At 37.9% G+C, this 19,225-nt stretch overlaps 1 protein-coding gene, 1 long non-coding RNA gene and 1 pseudogene across 10 annotated transcripts in view; 2 read left to right on the top strand and 1 right to left on the bottom strand.

The window, feature by feature from the left end:
* Positions 1 to 1,994: 1,994 nt before the first annotated feature.
* Positions 1,995 to 7,133, top strand: LOC103723720 (shaggy-related protein kinase alpha). 7 transcript variants are annotated; one of them, XM_088717075.2, is made up of 13 exons: positions 1,995 to 2,271; positions 3,587 to 3,779; positions 3,905 to 3,997; positions 4,210 to 4,269; positions 4,471 to 4,743; positions 5,044 to 5,118; positions 5,452 to 5,508; positions 5,593 to 5,733; positions 6,035 to 6,085; positions 6,187 to 6,282; positions 6,393 to 6,476; positions 6,582 to 6,684; positions 6,776 to 7,133. In XM_088717075.2, exons 2-13 carry the CDS (start codon positions 3,666 to 3,668, stop codon positions 6,856 to 6,858), a joined length of 1,230 nt encoding a protein of 409 aa, XP_088573201.2. In that variant the 5' UTR covers positions 1,995 to 2,271; positions 3,587 to 3,665; the 3' UTR covers positions 6,859 to 7,133. The 7 variants fall into 7 exon arrangements, with proteins under 7 accessions (XP_088573201.2, XP_088573203.2, XP_088573202.2 ...); XM_088717076.2 differs by having other exon boundaries at positions 2,022 to 2,271; positions 2,428 to 3,779; XM_088717082.2 differs by having other exon boundaries at positions 2,022 to 2,271; positions 2,428 to 3,779; positions 4,210 to 4,369.
* A 6,059-nt stretch (positions 7,134 to 13,192) lies between these two features.
* Positions 13,193 to 17,751, top strand: LOC103723730 (putative disease resistance RPP13-like protein 3; annotated as a pseudogene). Its single transcript, XR_016399620.1, has 2 exons — positions 13,193 to 16,172; positions 17,496 to 17,751. The product of XR_016399620.1 is annotated as a putative disease resistance RPP13-like protein 3 (transcript).
* LOC103698078 (uncharacterized) overlaps positions 17,347 to 19,225 on the bottom strand; it is a 36,909-nt gene continuing 35,030 nt past the window's right edge. For both annotated transcript variants that reach the window (XR_016399622.1, XR_016399621.1), the window contains exon 3: positions 17,347 to 19,212. This is a non-coding gene — a long non-coding RNA (uncharacterized LOC103698078). The remainder of the gene's footprint in view (positions 19,213 to 19,225) is intronic.

The raw sequence follows: 19,225 nt of genomic DNA, 5'->3' as shown, positions 1-19,225 counted from the left end.
TGAAACTATACTCAAATTAGTTGCATGTTTTATGCGGACACGAACAAGACATATTGTTCAGCATGAGTGAGACGAAGAGAGTGAGAGTATGTGTGTGATTAAAAGAAATGGAATTGAAGACTTTGATCGGATTTTAACTTAATTTAAATCTACATATGCCAATACAAGGAGTTTAAGATTGAGTGGTTATTTTGTGAGTCAAAATTATCTATTATTAACAAATTTAATAGAAGGGAGATTGTCTAGTACTAATCAACTCATGGGCAATAGTAATGCATAATCAACTTGCAATTTTGCTTACAAACACAAACCACAAAAAAAAGCTATTAATGCCAAACTACTACCTCAATAAAACCGGCCCTCCCATGATTTATAAATGAGCCGAAATCCTCTACAGTATATGTTTGGCACCGCAGAATACCATACATCCCTCGATAGCTGTCGTGTTATCTGATCACAAACATGGACAGCTGTTTGGCATCTGATGGGATACATCATATTTGCTAGGCAATACGGTATATCATGTTTGACAGCCGTTCATCTTCATGATTAGATGACATGGTGCAATACACATATTACAAAGCATCCAAACTCTTCCTAAATTCTCATCACTTGTCCATGTTTTGCGAGAAACATTAATGGAAGTATTTTTCCAAAGGAGAAAAACTAAAAAAAAAATGACGTTAGAATGTTGCAATTTTTGCGAGAAATCGATGGAATCGGTGCAAGCCCACCACACAATAGTGTGCCCCAGGCCTCTTTACACTGTGGGCCTCTTGTTTCTGCCACCAATCATCTCCCACGTATATCCCCTTCCGTGGGCCCCATCCGATCTGGTCATCACCTATAGGCCCTACCTGGGGTCCACGAAGCCGACAATAAGTGACGAGTCACTACAATGTCCAGCGGTGGAGCCGATCGGGACCAGCCGTCTGATCTTAAGGGCAATTTCGTACATTTCCACCAATATCAACCGTCAGATTTCGACTCGACGGCGAGATCTCAACAGAGGCCGTGATTTTAAAGCTCCGGACCAAACTAGTCCAAACAGACTTTTACTGCCGAAAGTTGGCTTCTCTCCCCAACGCCGTTGAACTCGTTTAAGAGAGGGGAATCACGTGGGAAACGCTGAGAAATACGTTTCTTAAGATCTCTTGGATGGGAATCGCTTTCTGGACCGGATTTCGGAGGAGATTATAAATTATTTACTGCTTAACTCCTTAATTAAGGGCATTTTAGTCATTTTAAGGATAATACAATGGATTAGATGGAGTTCCGAGCCGGTCTCGGCGGGGGCAAAAGGTGTGTTCAAAGATTGGGCTAGTCTAGGTACAAGTTTCCGCATACTAAATATACGCGATATGTCGCATCGACCGTCCAACTATGCCACATAAACACCATGGACGGTTAAGATTGATTACCTGCATAGGATTTTCTATATTGATACATTTTTTCCCGAACTTTGTCTCAGGTGGAATATTCACTGAGGATAAGAAAGGACAACATCTCTGTACTCCCATGATGAAAAAAAGAGAAAGTAAACTTAAATGCACACAAAATCACACCTTCGGGAAAGACCTCACTCACAGTCTCGTGGGTCCCATTAGCTGGCGATAAGTTAATTCGGAGTGGTTTCCAGTGTCGGTGCTTTTAATGAAAACATTTTTATAACGCAGAAGACAGAAGGTGGGTGGCCTGAACAGTCAACAGAACGAAAGACGATAGAAGTCCAGGCCAATCCAGAAACCATACGGCCGCTCTCATAGAAAACCTTACGCGGGTATCGCATCTGCCGTCCATGTTGTAGACGGACCCATCATATCCATCATATACTGCGAATAGACGTTCCTGATGCTTCCCAAGAGGAGACGGCAACGGCAGATCTGGAGCAAACGTAGAAATTGTTGTACGGGCGTTTGGATGGGAGGTTGGTACGATAGGGGAGCATCGTCCTCTTCTTTGACTGCGATCACCCTCCTGAGGCTCGTTAATTTAACTAAAACAGATTAGATTAATTAATCGTAGAAGTGAATTAATTAAATACAAGAGGAGAGAAAACCCGCGATTTCTTTGTTCATACCTCTCTCGCCTTCCTCGAGCCCTAGAGGAGGAGGAACAAGAGGAATTCGACGAGGGTGAAGGCAAGGAAGAAGAAGAAGAGATCGATTTCTCTCTCTTTATCTTTATGCCTCTCTCTTTGATCTGCATTCCCGTTGTTTTGCTGCGGATTTCGACGGGGATCCGAGTATCAGAGGTTTGAAATTTGATCTCGTGAGTATCTCGTCCCGAATCGTCTATTTTTCTGCAATTTTTTGCTTAATTCGTTGTTTTTTGGGGAACTTTTCCTTGATGTTGGGCTTCATGGGGTAATTTGATCAGATCGGCTTTCTTTCTAATTTTCTTTTGGTTTCGATTTTTCCGGTCTAGATCCGTGGCTTGATCTCTCTTGGGCGATCTGTTCGATTTGTGGAAAAGTAACAGGCAAGGAGATTGGGTGGTAGATTTTGGCAATTTTTGGATGGTTTTAATGGGTCTTGCTCTTGTACCAAAAAAAAATGGGTCTTGCTCTGCTCTGTGATTCGCTCCATTTATGTGGTCTTGTGCCATTGAAGGGAGTTTTCTAGTTTGATTCCAAGCTTCCGTTCTTGCTCTGGAGTCTTAAAGTTCGAATGGAGAAGCGACAACTATCTCTCCGCTCTCTATTGTGAACTTGCATTTGAGTTTGAGCTGCCATTTACTTCGGCATCATGGAGTGTTTCCTTTAGATTTTTGCGTCCTTACTAGGAGGAATCAAAAATTTGCAGGAAAAGATGGATTTTTTTGCTCTTTGATGTATGTTTTGGCTTGAAATATCTGTTATATAGATCTTGTAGATCCGAGCTCATTTTGCATCGTTTTTTTGCTCATTTTTGCGTCATATGAAGTACATGGGGCTTAATGTCTGGGCAGCCCGATACTTAGCGTCGTACTCATCCTTCGAAGCTTTATATTTTTGCATTATGCTGAATTTGTGTAGATAGTAGCATAATAATTATCAGTTGAAGAACAGCAAACTTGTCATGTTTATGCGCGTTGACTGAATTGCAAAATTCATGGTGCTCAGAAACAGTGGAGATTTTTTTGTTTGTTTTTTGATGGAAGAGAGACAATGGAGATAAGTTCAGTGGCTTGCAGATTTGGAGCTTCAGTTGAAATTTTAATATGCTTTGGTTTTGATATGTGCTCTGAACTTTTGTTTATTGTCAGTCTTGTGTGGTTGTTGAGTGTGCTGTCCACTTCTGGTAGTGTAAATATCCATGGATATCTTTGTAATGTTTCATGTAGGTACTTATGCACATGCATCAGTGCTTATATGTTTTTCATCCTATTTATTCACACTGTGTACGCGGGTGCTTATATTATTATTCATTTTCACATGCTGATGAGCATGTACCAGTGCGAGTGTGTGCACAAACATATCTTGGCATCTCACATTTTTATTTTTATTTTTATTTTTTGAATAAGTATTAAGGACAGTCTACTAACAGTTTTCCACTTTCCACTAGCATTCTTTGCTGACATGCATCACCCTTTTATTTTTGAACAGGCAAATGACCAGGTGGCTTAAGACTAAATTGCTTATATAGGGAATTGGGATTAGTTCTGCAGATTTCTGTCTGCTGCAGATGGCTTCTCTGAGTATGGCACGCTCATCTGGACTGAAAAACACCAATGTCAATAGTGTTGCTGTGGATAGGTTGCCAGATGAAATGAATGATATGAAGATAAGAGATGATAAGGTAAGTGAAAAACACCAGTTCATAACAATTATGTTTCTCTCCCTAACAAACAACTTTTGAAGTAAATTCGTGTAATTTGGCAAATGAATTGCTACCTTTGTCTCTAATTTGATGCTATTCTATAGGAAGTTGAGGCTACTGTTGTTGATGGAAATGGGACAGAGACAGGTCATATAATAGTAACAACTATTGGAGGTAGAAATGGCCAGCCAAAACAGGTGGATGCAATGCAGTAGGCATCACTCTATAGTCTATAACATTTGAAGATTTAGTTGAGAATATTTTATCTATTTAAAAATTTAGTCACAGAAATGATGTCACATTGTTGTTTTTTTCTATTAATTGTTTACATATGCTCACTTCACTTGCTGGATAGTATACAAACTGCAGAATTTTTCTAATAATGAAAGTTAACTCTTTTATTTGGCAGACTATAAGTTACATGGCTGAGCGTGTTGTAGGGCATGGATCATTTGGAATCGTGTTCCAGGTTGGTCTTTTGGTTGCTTGAGCTGGGAACAAACATTGTCTATTGTGATCGATGGGAACAGGATGAAATTGCACATTTCTGTGCATTTATTATGACCTAGGTTCCAATGCTGCAATTCTACATGTATCATTGATGGGTTATGTTCTCATATTATGGCTAACCATACTAATTTAGCATTCTTGAATTGTTTTTGATATTCAGGCAAAATGTCTAGAGACTGGTGAAACAGTAGCAATAAAGAAGGTTCTTCAAGATAAGAGGTACAAAAATCGTGAGCTGCAAACCATGCGTCTGCTTGACCATCCAAATGTTGTCTCTTTGAAGCATTGCTTCTTTTCGACAACTGAGAAAGATGAACTATACCTTAACCTGGTGCTTGAATATGTACCTGAGACTGTTCATCGTGTAATAAAACACTACAACAAGATGAATCAGCGGATGCCATTGATATATGTAAAACTTTACATGTACCAGGTATGATTGGTTGATATTGCTATGTCATTCTATATTTGGAAAATTTATTTGGTTGTGAGGTGGTTGTTATGCCTTATGACCTCTATCAGGTATTAAACAGCAACAAAAAAAATCGAGTCTGTGATTTTTTTTTCTTTTTGCTGATAAAGTTTTATACTTTTTCTGTTCTGTCTTTTGAAAGACTTCCATCAATGACTGTCTAGCTTGTGGTTCCTTATGTCATCTCAGCCCAGTCTGTTACAAAATCTATTGAGGAAATTTTGAGGTGCACATTTCTGATTCTCTTTTAATATATTACAGATTTGTAGAGCATTAGCTTATATTCATGGCAGTATTGGAGTGTGCCACAGAGACATCAAGCCTCAAAATCTTCTGGTATGCTTAGGATATTCTTGAAATGAATTTGCAATATATGCCTCTTTTGTATTGGAAGCACCAGTCTCCTACTGATACGTAAAAAAATGGAGGAGGTTATATAAAGCTTTAATTTAATCTTTTGAGGATGTAATGAAGGATTTTTTTAAACAAAGAAATCACATGTGAAATTTAGGTTGATTTCAGTTATGCCTGCTCCATTTAAAATGGGCTGAAGACTGCTCTGCTATTATACATCATTCATAAATACATATGCAGATTTTATTATTACATCAATTCTTCATCTTCATAGGCCTTCTACAGAAATACAACTAAGCATCCTCTCTGTAACAGGTCAACCCTCATACACACCAGCTGAAGCTGTGTGACTTTGGAAGTGCAAAAGTTTTGGTATGTGTTCATCCTTGGAATCTGATTTGTTGTTGGTTTGCTGACTTCGCTTGATTAATTATCCATGTGTTTGGGTTTTAACAGGTGAAAGGGGAACCAAATATATCATACATCTGTTCTAGGTACTACAGAGCTCCTGAGCTTATATTTGGTGCCACGGAGTATACAACAGCAATTGACATTTGGTCTGCTGGCTGTGTTCTAGCTGAACTCCTTTTAGGACAGGTAGAGTCAACGTAATGTTCTTAAGGAAAAAGCTATAGATCACTTGCTACTGATCACTGCTCCATTTACCGGGAGATGTCGAAGTTGATGATTGGCAGATGGCAAGCGGGGCCTGACTGAAATGATCGACCCCATTGTGTTTGGCACCAATCGCCAAATGCCACATCCCAGGTGAACTGAGTGGTGATCATTAGTTGGTGACGGGTAGCAGTACTCTATTCTTACATATATCAGTCTGGAATTAAAAAAAAAAATCTTCCTAACTTATGTGCAAAATTATTATTCTTTTGACTGGCAACAGCCTCTCTTTCCTGGTGAGAGTGGAGTTGATCAACTTGTTGAAATTATTAAGGTGACTTGACTGCTGATGCTTTTTGCATCTTGTAATTTGATACTAACAAAACAAATTCTGGCCGATCCCCTCTTTCTTAATTTGGCTATTTTCTGTTCCAGATCCTGGGCACGCCGACAAGAGAAGAAATTAAATGCATGAATCCAAATTATACGGAGTTCAAATTTCCACAGATCAAGGCTCACCCGTGGCACAAGGTATGATCATTTTCCTTGCTTGTTACTGCCTTTTTTGTTTTTATCCTGTTTTCTTTGACTTGTCTTCTCCTGCTAAAAGTGCAACCAAATCTTCTCCAATTTCTCATCAGATCTTCCATAAAAGAATGCCACCTGAAGCTGTCGATCTTGTCTCGAGGCTTCTTCAGTACTCCCCAAATTTACGGAGCACAGCTGTGAGTATATATCCAAGACACTGTTTGTAGCTTTTGTGCCAAAGGGCCTTTAATCTTTCTAATATATGGTTTGGATGTTAACTGAACAATTGTTATCCGATGCAGCTGGAGGCATTAATTAATCCGTTCTTTGACGAGCTCAGAGACCCAAATACCCGTCTGCCAAATGGTCGGTTTCTACCCCCGCTCTTTAACTTCAAGCCTCATGGTAAGTACTAAATGACATGACCGTCCCATGTTCCATCTGTGCCTGTCTTTTTGCCCTCTAGTCATGGTTGCTTATTGACTATATTGAGCAGAGTTGAAGGGAGTTCCCATGGAGATTGCAGCAAAGTTGATTCCAGAGCATGCAAGAAAGCAATGCGCCTTCCTAGGATTGTAATTTGTTTAATTGGATACTATTACTGAATAGCTCATGTGTACCTATGCAAGGCAAAAGAAATTGCGATCTAAGAACTTCTTTTGCACGTGTGAGGCAGTACTCTTTTTTCTTGTTTCCATTGTATTATGGCTGCTGCCTAGTTCTGTAAAGCAGAATGGTGTCTGCTGTGGATCTCCCAAAACCTCAATGGTCTCTCTGCTAACCCTTGCTTTGATCCACGCCTCATGTTTATAACGTTACTGAAGCAATACTTTTTCTGCTTGGTTTATGAATTTTTTTAAAAAAATACAAATCTTCCGTTGATGCAGCTCTTAGAAGGGTCCGACCTCTTTTATTAATATTTTTGTTATTTTCTATTGTTATCACTCAAGCTTGTTTTTATCGTGATAGGTTCATTTATTTCCATATTTAACAGCTTTGCTTCCTGTCTTAGGCCCTATCAAAGTATTTAGCTTACTAGTATCATTGGGAGCTTTCAGATTCATATATAGCTTTAGCACTTCAGTTGCAGTATTTGGATCCATGCAAACCTCGTCTTAGTACTTGTGGTTGGCTTTTTCCATTGTTCCTTAAAAGGTGATATGGATGCTTAGTAACATCTTTTTGTTCCCACTTCCTAGTTACCACATAAATATGTGTAGATGATGTTCATTTTCTAAATAGTTTTATCCTGCATGCACTGTCTGTTTAAAAGTGCTTGATTTGATGTCATCTTCTAACTTGTCTATTAAGGCATTTTGCATTGTATTTCTCTGTTAGCATTTGCTATCCTTTCTTTTCTTTTGTGTGTGTGGATTAATCTAGAATGATCAGGTAAGATAAGTGAATTTCTGAGAAATGAAACAAACCGGAAGCATATTATAGAATATATATAATTATTACTATATCAGCAATCATATTAGTATAATAATATAGTATTAATATTATAACTGATAAAGCAATATTTTGTCCTAATACTTCTTATATTCATGTTATTAACAATAATCTTAGATCTTTTACCATAATATTATATTTAATATTGATATAATATTATATTATAATATTAAATAGTATCAATATTATCCCAATGATAATAAAAATCTAATATCTAGTATAATAATACAAATATAGTATCATATCTAGTGTAATAATATAAATATAATATTATAATAATAATTATGGTAACATTGTGGTTATAACAATATGTTTGAATAATATAATAATAATTAATAATTATGTTGAAACAAAATCTACCATTAATAACATATATCATTAAATAGTTTATAATAACAGTTATACTATGCGTATTTTAAAGTAATATTAATCTTAAAACAATAAATTAATCTTCTTATTTAATATTAAAATGACTAGTATACATAATATAATATTATGTTAATAATATAATATTTGATATAAGACTAATATTATTATATTTTAAAATAATAATAATAAAATTAGCGTGATAGATAGTATGATACAATAATATTATAATTATTGTATAATAATTATGTTATTATAATAAAATTAGTTATTATATAATAATTATGTTACTATAAAATTAGTTAATAATATATTATATATTATGATACAATAATATTATAATTAATATAAAAATATAATATATCATATAAAATATTATTATTAACAAAATGATAATTATATACTATCAAAAAATAAGTATTATGAACATATTGTATATCAAATATTAATGTAGAAGTTAAAATATCAGATAATTTGAAATATTAAATAATGCATTATAATATTTTATGTAATAGGTAATAAATGTTAGATAATAAATTGCTATTGTGTATTTTTGAAAATAATTAATAATGATATAATATAATAAATTATTATAGTATATTTTAAATCAATAATTAATGTTAATAATATAATATAATAAAATTGGTTTCTATTGTTACTCAGGCACATATCTAGGGCTTGATGATTGTGGATATGGTAATAACTTTTGATCATGAATGAAAATTAAGCAAATCAGAATTTGTTTATTGTCATAATTGCCTAAGATAAGTAAATTTCTCATTTCAAGAGGATGGAGTGCAACAATAACTTGAACGCATTATGAATCTAGTAGTGGTTTCCAAACTGAGTGCCATCTTTGAATACTATTATAATTATAACAGCTACTGTAACACTATAATGGACGATCATGGTGAACTGAGACAACCGTAGGCATACTTCATATGCTCGAAAAAGAAAGGATCTTATGACATCATTGTTTAGACAAAAAAGTGGGGAGAGGGTTTTTTTTTTTTGTTGTTGTTTGTAATGAAGTTCCCCAAGTGCCAACCAAAGAGGAAAATCCACTCCTAGGAGCCAACTTTGATCTTGCCTGTGAGTTTTGGCAGTTGATTCAGAATGATGCTTTAGTAGTAACCTTTTTGTGCCAACGTTGGCAATTGTCTTTGGCCACCTCATCATGTGAGGCTGGTTGCTGTCCAAGACCAGACAGCTTACCCGGGAAGAAGTTGATGACGCGACGTTGGGACACATGGAGAGAGGGTACGGTGTGGGCGGTCGGAGGATGAGATGTTCGGCCCGGCTGCAAATGGATTGGGGTTGACCCGTGACCCAACCCGATCCACTTAGTTTCAACCCGACTCATTTTAGAGGATCCGTAGAACTAGATCGGATCTTAAAATTGGACTCGTTCTATTTTCAGGTCTGAGTTTACTGAATTCAGACCTGACTCGATTCAAATAATTTGTTGGATCAAAAATTGCAACCGTAGATCCGAATCGATCCAATCTAATTTTTTATTAGATTAAATTTAGATCTAAAATTAGAACTCGAATAAAAAATTAGATTGAATTGAAATTATTCAATCCAATCCGATCCATTTGCATCCCTAGCTGCCATGGACATATACGCATAGAGAAGTGAGCTCCTTGTTTTCCTTGTCGCAGTGGTCGGCGGTGGGGCCCGGGTTTTAGGAGGCCAGTCCAGCCTGAGGGGGCTGAGTGAGGTGTCTCACATGCTATTTCTCCTCTTCTGGTGGCTAGACATGGGCATCGGGCCGGGCCGTAACGGGCCGGGCCTGGCCCGGCCCGCTTCGTAAACGGGCCGTGCTGGGCACGACCCGCTTATCCTAAAACCCAAGCCCGGCCCGGCCCTAGGCCCGTGGTTTGGCGGGCCGGGCCCGGCACGGCACGAGATGGGCCGTGCCAGGCACGGCCCATCACGGGCCGCGAAACGGGCCGTGCCAGGCACGGCCCGTGCCTGGCACGGCCCGTCTGTCAGAAAAATTTCGCCCGTTACGGGCCGTGCCTGGAACAGCCCGTCTGGCAGGGGGAAGAAAAATAGCCGTTTCCAATGGCTATTTTTGGTTTTTTTCCAAAATACCCCTCCCAACAGTCCAAAAACGGCTAATTTGAGGGGTATTTTGGGAAAAAATATTTGGAGTCCTATAAATACCCCTTTCCTCCTTCATTCTCACCACACCAAACCAACTATTCTTTCCTTCTCTACTACTACTATTTCTCTCTTCTAAAGTGCTCTTCTAGCAATTTAATTTTTAGTTTGCATTTAGCAAGTGTTCAAGTGCTACACAAGAGGAGGTTCTTGTTGAGAAGAGAAGGTCACTCCTATTGAGAGCACAAGAGGAAGCTCAGAAATCTCGGCTCTACCTCTGCCCTCCGACCCTCTACTCAATTCCTCCTTGTGGTTAGTTTTTATTTTTTGCATTCATCAATTTAGATATGTCATCTTTTGAGGAAAGTCATTTTGGCATTCCTCCTGTTTCTGAGGGAGAAGAAACTAATCCCCAACCCCATGTTCCTAGTTCCTCTAGAACTAGTGAACCGAGTGAAGATCAAACCTCTTCTTGTAAGAGGACTAGTGCTGTATGGAATGAATTTGATAGAATTATGGTTGATGGAGTCTGGAAAGCAAAATATAAAAAATGCGCCAAACTTTATAGTTGTAGTAGTAGTGGGGGAACAGGCCATTTAAAAAGACATCAAGAGAGTCATAGGATGCATGATTCTCATGCTCAAACTCAAAGTACCCTTAATATACAAGGGAGATCACTTGTAGGTAATTTGCATATAATCAAGAAAATCAAAGAAAAGCACTTGTAAAATGGATAGTTAAGGATGAATTACCTTTTAGTTTATGTGAATCTTTTAATTTTGAAGAATATGTTCAATTAAACCTACAACCTGCTTACAAAAGAACTAGTAGGCGTACATTTAGAAGAGTAGCTATGACTAACTTTTTAGCAATGAGACAAAGTTTAATTGAAACACTCTCTACTTTAAATGTAAAAATTTCATTAACTTCTGATATTTGGTCAGCATCTGTAGGTAGTAATTGTTTTATTGCCATTACTGCTCATTATATTGATAATGATTGGCAATTAAATAAACGTATTCTTGCTTTTCGTGCTTTTGATTTTCCACATTCTGGGCAACAAATTTCAAATGTCATTTATCAAACTGCATGTTCATATAATATTAATGATAAAATTATGTCTATTACTTTTAATAATGCATCTAATAATAATTCTGCTGTTACATTATTAAAGGACTCATTGCATCCCATGTTAAATGGAAATTTATTGCATATTAGATGTGCATGTTATATCTTAAATCTTTCTGTTCAAGCTGGCATGGGCATGATTCAAGATGTGATTTCAAAAATTAGAAATGCAGTTTCTTTTATTCATGCTTCAAGATCAAGACTTCAAGAATTTAAGGAACTATGTATAAATCATGGTAAACATTTTAAAAAATTTAAACTTGATGTAATTACTCGTTGGAACTCAACATATAGCATGATACATGATGCATACCCATATAAAAACTTATTAAGTGCATATATTAATGATCGTGGATTAGGCTTTACATTGACTGAAACTGATTGGAATAAAGAAAAAAATTTGGAAGATTTTTTGCTTAGTTTTTATAATGCTACCAATGTTCTTTCTGGTATTTATTATCCAACTTCATGTTCATTTTTACAACAAGCATATATAATTAGTCAAAAATTTGCAGAACATAGATTTGATGATGTTTTAATGCCTATTATTGAACAAATGGAATCTAAATGGAATGAGTATTAGGACAAGATATGTCCTATGCATAATTTAGCTGCTGTATTTGATCCAAGAGTTAAATTGAATGGCGTGCTAATTTTACTTGATGCATACTGTGAAAATATGATTCAAGATCCTGAACCTGCTAAAATTGAGGTAAAACAACTTCTTTATGATATTTATGCTATATATGATGAAAAAATTCGTGGATCTAGATTCTCCGTACAAAGCTCTATTTCTTCTTCTAGTAGTTCTCGTTCGTCATCTATTTTTTCATTCATTGCATAGAGAAAACACACACATGCTTCAAGTTCATCTTCACCTTCTTCATCTTTAAGTAGTGAACTAGAATTTTATTTACGAAATGATCTTCAGTCTGCATATGATGAAAATCAAATAGAGAGTTTAGATGTATTATCTTGGTGGAAGAATGTTAAAAATCAATATCCTGTTATATCTGCAATTGCACGCAATATTTTAGCTGTGCCGATGTCCACAGTAGCATCGGAATCCGCTTTTAGTACAGGTCGGCGTGTTCTTGACGAAAAGAGAAGTAGGATGACTGGCGAAACGGTTGAGATGTTTCTCTGCTTCAAAGATTGGTTGGATGCTGAGGCGAGACTTCAAGATAAAGGTGGACATAATACAACATCCTCTGATGATGATGATACAAACACTACTGAATAGTGAATACTGAATCACTGATGATTAGTAAGATTTCTTAATTTTTTATAATTGTACATTTTTATTTTTTTAATTGTTAAAGTGAGTCATCTCTATTTTTTCTCCTTTCTTATTGTATTCTGGACTCTAGAGGTCAGACCAAGGTCCAAACCTCCCTTCATGTACCATTTTGATTTAAATTAATAAACTGGTAGGGGTCTATGCCAAACCCCCCACCATTAAGGTGGCTTTATATTAATAAATCCTTAGTTTTCAATATTTATTAATTTATTAAAAAAATTTATTTTCATTTATTTTAAGGGGGACGGGCCGTGCCTGGCCCGGCCCAGGCCCGGTTCGGGCCCTTATGGGCCGTTCCGGGCTGGCTCGCGGGCCGTGCCGGGCCCGGCCCAGGCCCCGTGCCAGCCCAGGCCCTTATGGGCCGTGCCGGGCTCGGCCCGCGGGCCAGAAAATGGTAACCCAGCCCGGCCCCATATTATGGGCCGTGCTAGGCACGACCCGTTACTGTAGCTGGCACGGCCCGCTTCGTGCCGGGCCATGGGCGGCCCGGCCCAGTGCCCATCTCTACTGGTGGCCCACATAGAGAAGGGAGTTCCTTGCTTTCCTTATCGCGGTGGTTGGCAGTGGGGCCCGGGTGGACTGAGTGAGGCGTCTCACATGCTATTTCTCCTCTTGTGGTGGCCCACATAGAACCAGAGGGATAAAGGAGATTGTGGAGTAAATGCAAGGTGGAGGATTCCCTTCAGAACCCCCTACCTTCTTCCAATCATGCTAAGGCATCAAAAATGATGATTGACTCTCCTTCGTGGCGCATACGTTCGACCATCCTCTAAAATCTTCTTCGTCTGAGTAAGAGAGAGGGAAGGAGAGATGGCTGAGTCTCTAGTTTCCAGTGTCGTCTCTCAGCTTGCCAACCTCCTTGTACAAGAAACTGCTTTCTTGCGTGGTGTGCGCGATCAGATCAAATTGGTGGAAACAGAACTCCATCTATTGCAAGGCTTCCTCAAAGATGCAGACTCCAGAAGGAAGAGAGGAGATGAAAGAATGGAGAGCTGGATACGTGAGATAAGAGAGGTGGCATATGAAGTGGAAGACATCATAGACAGGGTCAAGTTCATGGCTGAGAGGCAACGTCAGAGGAGAGGCTTCATGGGCACAATTTCAAGGTACTCTCACAAACCTTGTGAATTGATTACCCTACATAAAATTGGTTCTGAAATTGAGCAAATAAAGATCAATATCCAGAATATTTCTGCTAGCAAAGATAGACTTGGCATTGCTAATCTAGGTGAAAGTAGTGCAGTGGATGAAAGTTCCCAATCACTCAGAGAATCCTCTCCTCGCTCTGATGATGATGACATTGATGTTATAGGCTTCGAGAATGATAAGAAAGAAATAGTGATTCAATTGCTCGATGAGAATAAGAAAGCACGATGTGTAATTTCTATAGTGGGTATGGGTGGGCTAGGCAAGACCACCCTGGCAAGAAAAGTGTATAATGACCCTGCAATTAGAGAGCATTTTAATACCTTTGCTTGGGTTTCAGTTTCTCAGAGCTACCGAGTTATCGAGCTAGCGAAGGACATCATGAAAAAAGTAATGGGAATCAGAAAGAAGAAAGAAGCAACTACAGGAATTACAGTAGAAGACTTGGAGCAAATGGGTGAAGAAGAAGTGAGAGAGAAGCTCCGTGATTTCCTAAGAGACAGAAAGTATTTGGTCGTGATGGATGATGTATGGAGTGTTGATGTTTCGGGACAAATGCATCAATTCTTTCCTAATGGAAACAACGGCAGCAGAATACTGCTTACTACCCGTAAGATGGAAGTTGCAAACCGTGCCAGGTCAAGCTTTCCTCCACATAAACTGCACACTCTGAATGACACACAGAGTTTGGAACTCTTGTGTAGGAAGGCATTTCCACTAAAACAAGATGTCCCCGCTGATTTGAAGGAATTGGCCAAGAGACTTGCAAAGAGGTGCAGTGGACTTCCTCTTGCACTGGTGGCGTTAGGTGGCCTTCTGTCAGGAAAAGATTCTACCTATGATGCATGGTGGAGTGTAGCTCAGAGCATGAATTGGGAAGATGGTCCAGATGGGAAGAAGTGCTTCAATATATTGGGTTTAAGTTACAATGACTTGCCGTCTCCGTTAAAACCATGTTTTCTATACATCGTTGCGTTTCCAGAGGACTCCATTATCTCTGCTTCCAAATTAGTGAGGTTGTGGGTCGCCGAAGGTTTCATATCGGAAGAGCAGACAAGGACAATGGAAGAAACTGCTAAAGTTTGGTTGGATAATTTGGTCCAGAGGTGCATGATCCAGGTTGTCGAGAGAAGCAGGGCTTGTGGGCCGGTTAAGAGCATACGCATCCATGATCTGTTACGGAAATTTGGCCAATCGGAAGCCAGAAGGGATGGATTTCTTCAAATTTGCAGTAGGGACAACATGGCAGTATCTATATGGAATCATCGTGCGGCTTTCCACAATCGTATAAATGATGAGGTTGCTGTTTCCTCACCACATCTCCGCACTCTGCTGGGCTTCGCTTTAATTTTGACTAATGCGGAAAGATTTTTGAATGGGTTAAACTTATTAAGGGTGCTGGATCTCGAGGGCACAAGAGATCTTAAGGAGTTACCGAAATAGATGGGCAGCATGATTCATCTACGATACTTGGGATTGAGAAAAACTGGTTTGACGAGACTACCATCCTCCATCCAACATCTCCTGAATCTGCAGACTCTGGATGTGAGAAACACACATATTTATTGGCTTCCGAAATCATTTTGGAAAATCCGGACGCTGAGGCACGTCTTTATTAATATATGGATGTTTCTGTTAGCACCGATAAGTGGTGATCACAACAACTTGCAGACTCTGAAAATCCAGAACATTTATGTGGATATGGATGAAGGTGCCAGACCTAGCTTTACCGACGCGGCGATGGAGAGAACAGCTGGCAGAATATATAGAAAGTCACTTGAAAAAGCAATCGAGAAAATAGATAGCCTCATCTCCTTGGCTCTGCATTTTCATATTCTCCCCGACGACAACCTTTTCGCTTGGACGCCAAAGTTGCACCAGCTCCGTTCACTGAGACTATCGGGACGGTTGTCACACAAACAACAACGGGAGCTCCCAGACAGCAGACAATTCCCGCCAAACCTCACCAAGCTCGTATTAATTAATTCTGAATTCGAGCAAGACCCAATGCCGGTGCTGGAGAAGCTACCAGACCTCAGGTTTCTTGAACTATGGTTTTCATATTTTGGGAAGAGCATGTCGTGTTCTTCTGTATGTGGCTTTCCTCGACTGCAGCACTTGATATTAGCCAATGAAGACAATTTAGAGGAATGGAGAGTAGAGGTTGGGGCGATGCCCAGCCTTACCCACTTAACTATCTGGAAATGCAAAATGTTGAAGATGCTTCCTGAGGGATTGCAGCACGTGACCACACTTCGAGAACTGAAGCTGATTAAAATGTTCCGTGAGTTCAATGATAGGGTCAGAAATGAGGACGGGTACAAGGTCCGACACATCCGCTCCATTATTTTTGAACATGAGCTCGATGAGACACATCATATCATTCGTACTAGTAAGTCGCTCCCTCTCTCCTCCATTTCCTCTGCTATTTCCATCCCTCGAGATTCTACTAATGGAACAAACTTCTTGCATGATTGAATAGTCTCAAAGCTTGTAATTGTAGCACGCCACATGTTTGACATAATATCATGCAGAGTATTACGATTTATTTCTCTCTGATCTTTGAATATTCCGATTGCTGAAATTTTGGTTGAGTTTTAGCACTTTTGATGCAGAATCTAAGAAAACTGATTGCAAAGTTCTTTACCTTCTCTAGATTAAGATAAAAGACTATTGAACTCAATGAAGTGCTGCTGACCTTACTGGTATTGATCTTTACTAGATCTACTTGTTTTATGCTCTAGTCCCTAAATCAAGGTAAAACTCTAATTTCTTATTTATTTATGTAGTCTCAAATTAAGTAGGATAAAAAATATATAGCTAAAAGTAATTTGGACATTAAAACTGAAATTAGGAATTTAGAAATAATTTATTTATTTCTTGTGTTGATGGTTGATGAAGGACGAACTGAATTTGTATCGATTAATTGGACATGCTAGGCATGGACTGGTAAACACTGTGCTTGAGTTTGTCGCTAATAGAGGTAAGTAATATAACACTTCTTAGTGTTTTTATTAACAATTTGCTTTAAAAAAAAAATTTGGGAAGATTCCAATTAATTGGTTAAGTTTGTTTACAACGTTGATTTCTAATTCGATAAATGGGTCAAGCATGTAATTTTATCTATTCTAGTTATTTTACTATCGGAAATGATACAAGAATATTGTATGCATTTTGAAACTCTTGAAAATATGTTATTTTGGACACATGACTTGTTTTAAGTAAAGAGTTGAAAACTTGACGGGATAATTTATCAATTTGTATTTCTATATATTCTCAGCATAGCTATGATTTGGTCTTGCCAATAGGAATAATATGTTTGTTTTGTCGATTTGTAATTTGAGAAACTAATTTTAATATCGAGCCACAGATGATTAGAATAGTGCTTGTTATTTGATATATGTTATCTAGTACCTAGTGTACCTTATATCTGTTATGCCTATTATTCAATATCTAACCCATGCCACTAAGTTATGTGGTCATTGTTCGATGTTGAGTTCATTAATAGTTTATGAAAAGTAAATTTTTAAAAGACATTCATTGAGATTTAATGAAAATAAAAAAAATTTCCTAGTTAATATTATGTTTGTAAACTGCTATTTCAGTTTATCATTTGCTTAGCATACCTAGACACTATTTTCTAATATTATGTTACTTTCCGAGCTAGTGTGACTCACTAACTTTTTTCTTTGTTTTCTTTTTTTCCTATTTTCAGAGTCTGAATCATGAATCACATGGGTCTTGGGGAGTGCACGCATAGATTTGCTTCCAAGTTCTTAGTAGATATAGTTTTCTTTAGTTATTTAGTTGGATTCCGTATATGTTAGCTTTATATTTGGTTTGGTTATCAAATTATGTGCTGGAACATTGTGACACTCTATCATCTTGGGATTATTGTTGTTGAGGATAAATTATTACCTACATTTTTCATTACGTAATATCTGGAAGATTGAGTGAGTTTTGCTTTTAAATTGAATTTACTGAGATTTTATTTAGTTGGTTAATCGGGTAGCCTTCCATGCTTATAAGGTCCACCTTGAAGGCATACGGGATTTGTTAGCTCTTGGTTTGGGAGTATAACAATAGACATCTCAAAAAATGGTTTTGATCTGGCATCCATTAAATTGGGTTTCGAAACATGTATGCATTTCTTAGTCTTAGTATCAGATATAAGTAGTTCTTGTAACTGCTGTTTAACGATACTGCTTGCCAAAAGGCTTTTAATGGAAGCTGGGACCATATCATCAACCTTCCTAAGCCAAAATGTTTGTTTCCTTTCTCATTCTGCCCAAAAAAGGTGTTATAATAAACAAAACAAAATAAATATACGATTGAAACCACAAGACATAAAAACATTGAATCAGGATTAGAAAAATCCATTGAATAGATTAGAAGAAGAAATGCAAAACTTAAGATGCAAGAAAACCTATAGCTAATTAAATAACAAGCGAAATTGCCTTTATCTTATTATTTTTCGATCCAGATGTTTAGAATTCGCGCTTCCCAACGCTATGACCTTAATAAAACAGCAATAAAAGTTGTTGCTGCAGAAATTTGCCTTTAGAGAGAAAAACCTAAAATATACTAATTTGCAGTTCATTATAAAACTTATCAAAGAGTTGGGAATCAAGCATACATTATTATAGGTCCAATGGCCCGACACTCAAATTAGAGTTTGTTTCATCCACAATAAATGGAGGTATTATTTAACCTAAAAAAGTGGAGGAATCAAGAAAAGCTAATGAGAGGGAAGGCAATGGGAAGGCATTGTTTTCAAAGTTCATAAAATCTCTGATCAACAAAATTTTGGTCCTGGTACATAAGACTATTGGAGCCCCCATGCCCCACCCCCTTCACCCAAGAACCCCAAAAACTAAGATCATTGCATGCAGCTGTTCTTTCCTCTCATCCCACGCTTATCGCAGTCCCTCTGGCATCCTCACCGCTGCCCCTGACTAGGTTAATCCAAATTCAAAACATGCTGACAAAATTTTAAAAGATAAGGGCCTAGAAATCAATATGATTTGAGAATAAAACTGAAATTTAAGCGGCCTCAATCAAAATTAACATTCATGCGATAATCAATCTAGTTGTCATTAAAGTGTTAACATAGGAACAGAGAGAGATGAGGAAACCTTGATAGAACAAGAGCATGTACAGAGTTACTGCTAGTGGTGTATGTGATCAAGCATGCTTTTGTTACATGCCTGGCTGGAGTTAGTACCCGTGCTGCCACCATCGCCCAAACTCACCCCCAATCGGGCCATCATCGCCTACCGAGATCTCATCGACACCAACATGAGGTATCTAGTACCAACACCCTAATCCCAGCTGACAAGCCAACAACTTGGTTGGTCTTCCCCGACGAAGCATGGACCAAGTATTGGTGATGCCATCATGCAGATTAAGTGCACCAAGTGTAGAAGGTATCACTGTATGGATCAA

Source organism: Phoenix dactylifera, chromosome 2 (genome assembly GCF_051530095.1).
Source record: "Phoenix dactylifera cultivar Ajwa chromosome 2, Ajwa_hap1_PhDact_Kaust_v1.1, whole genome shotgun sequence".
Taxonomy (NCBI): Eukaryota; Viridiplantae; Streptophyta; class Magnoliopsida; order Arecales; family Arecaceae; genus Phoenix; species Phoenix dactylifera.
Note: the sequence above shows the minus strand (reverse complement) of the source record. Positions and strands in the feature narration are given on the sequence as shown.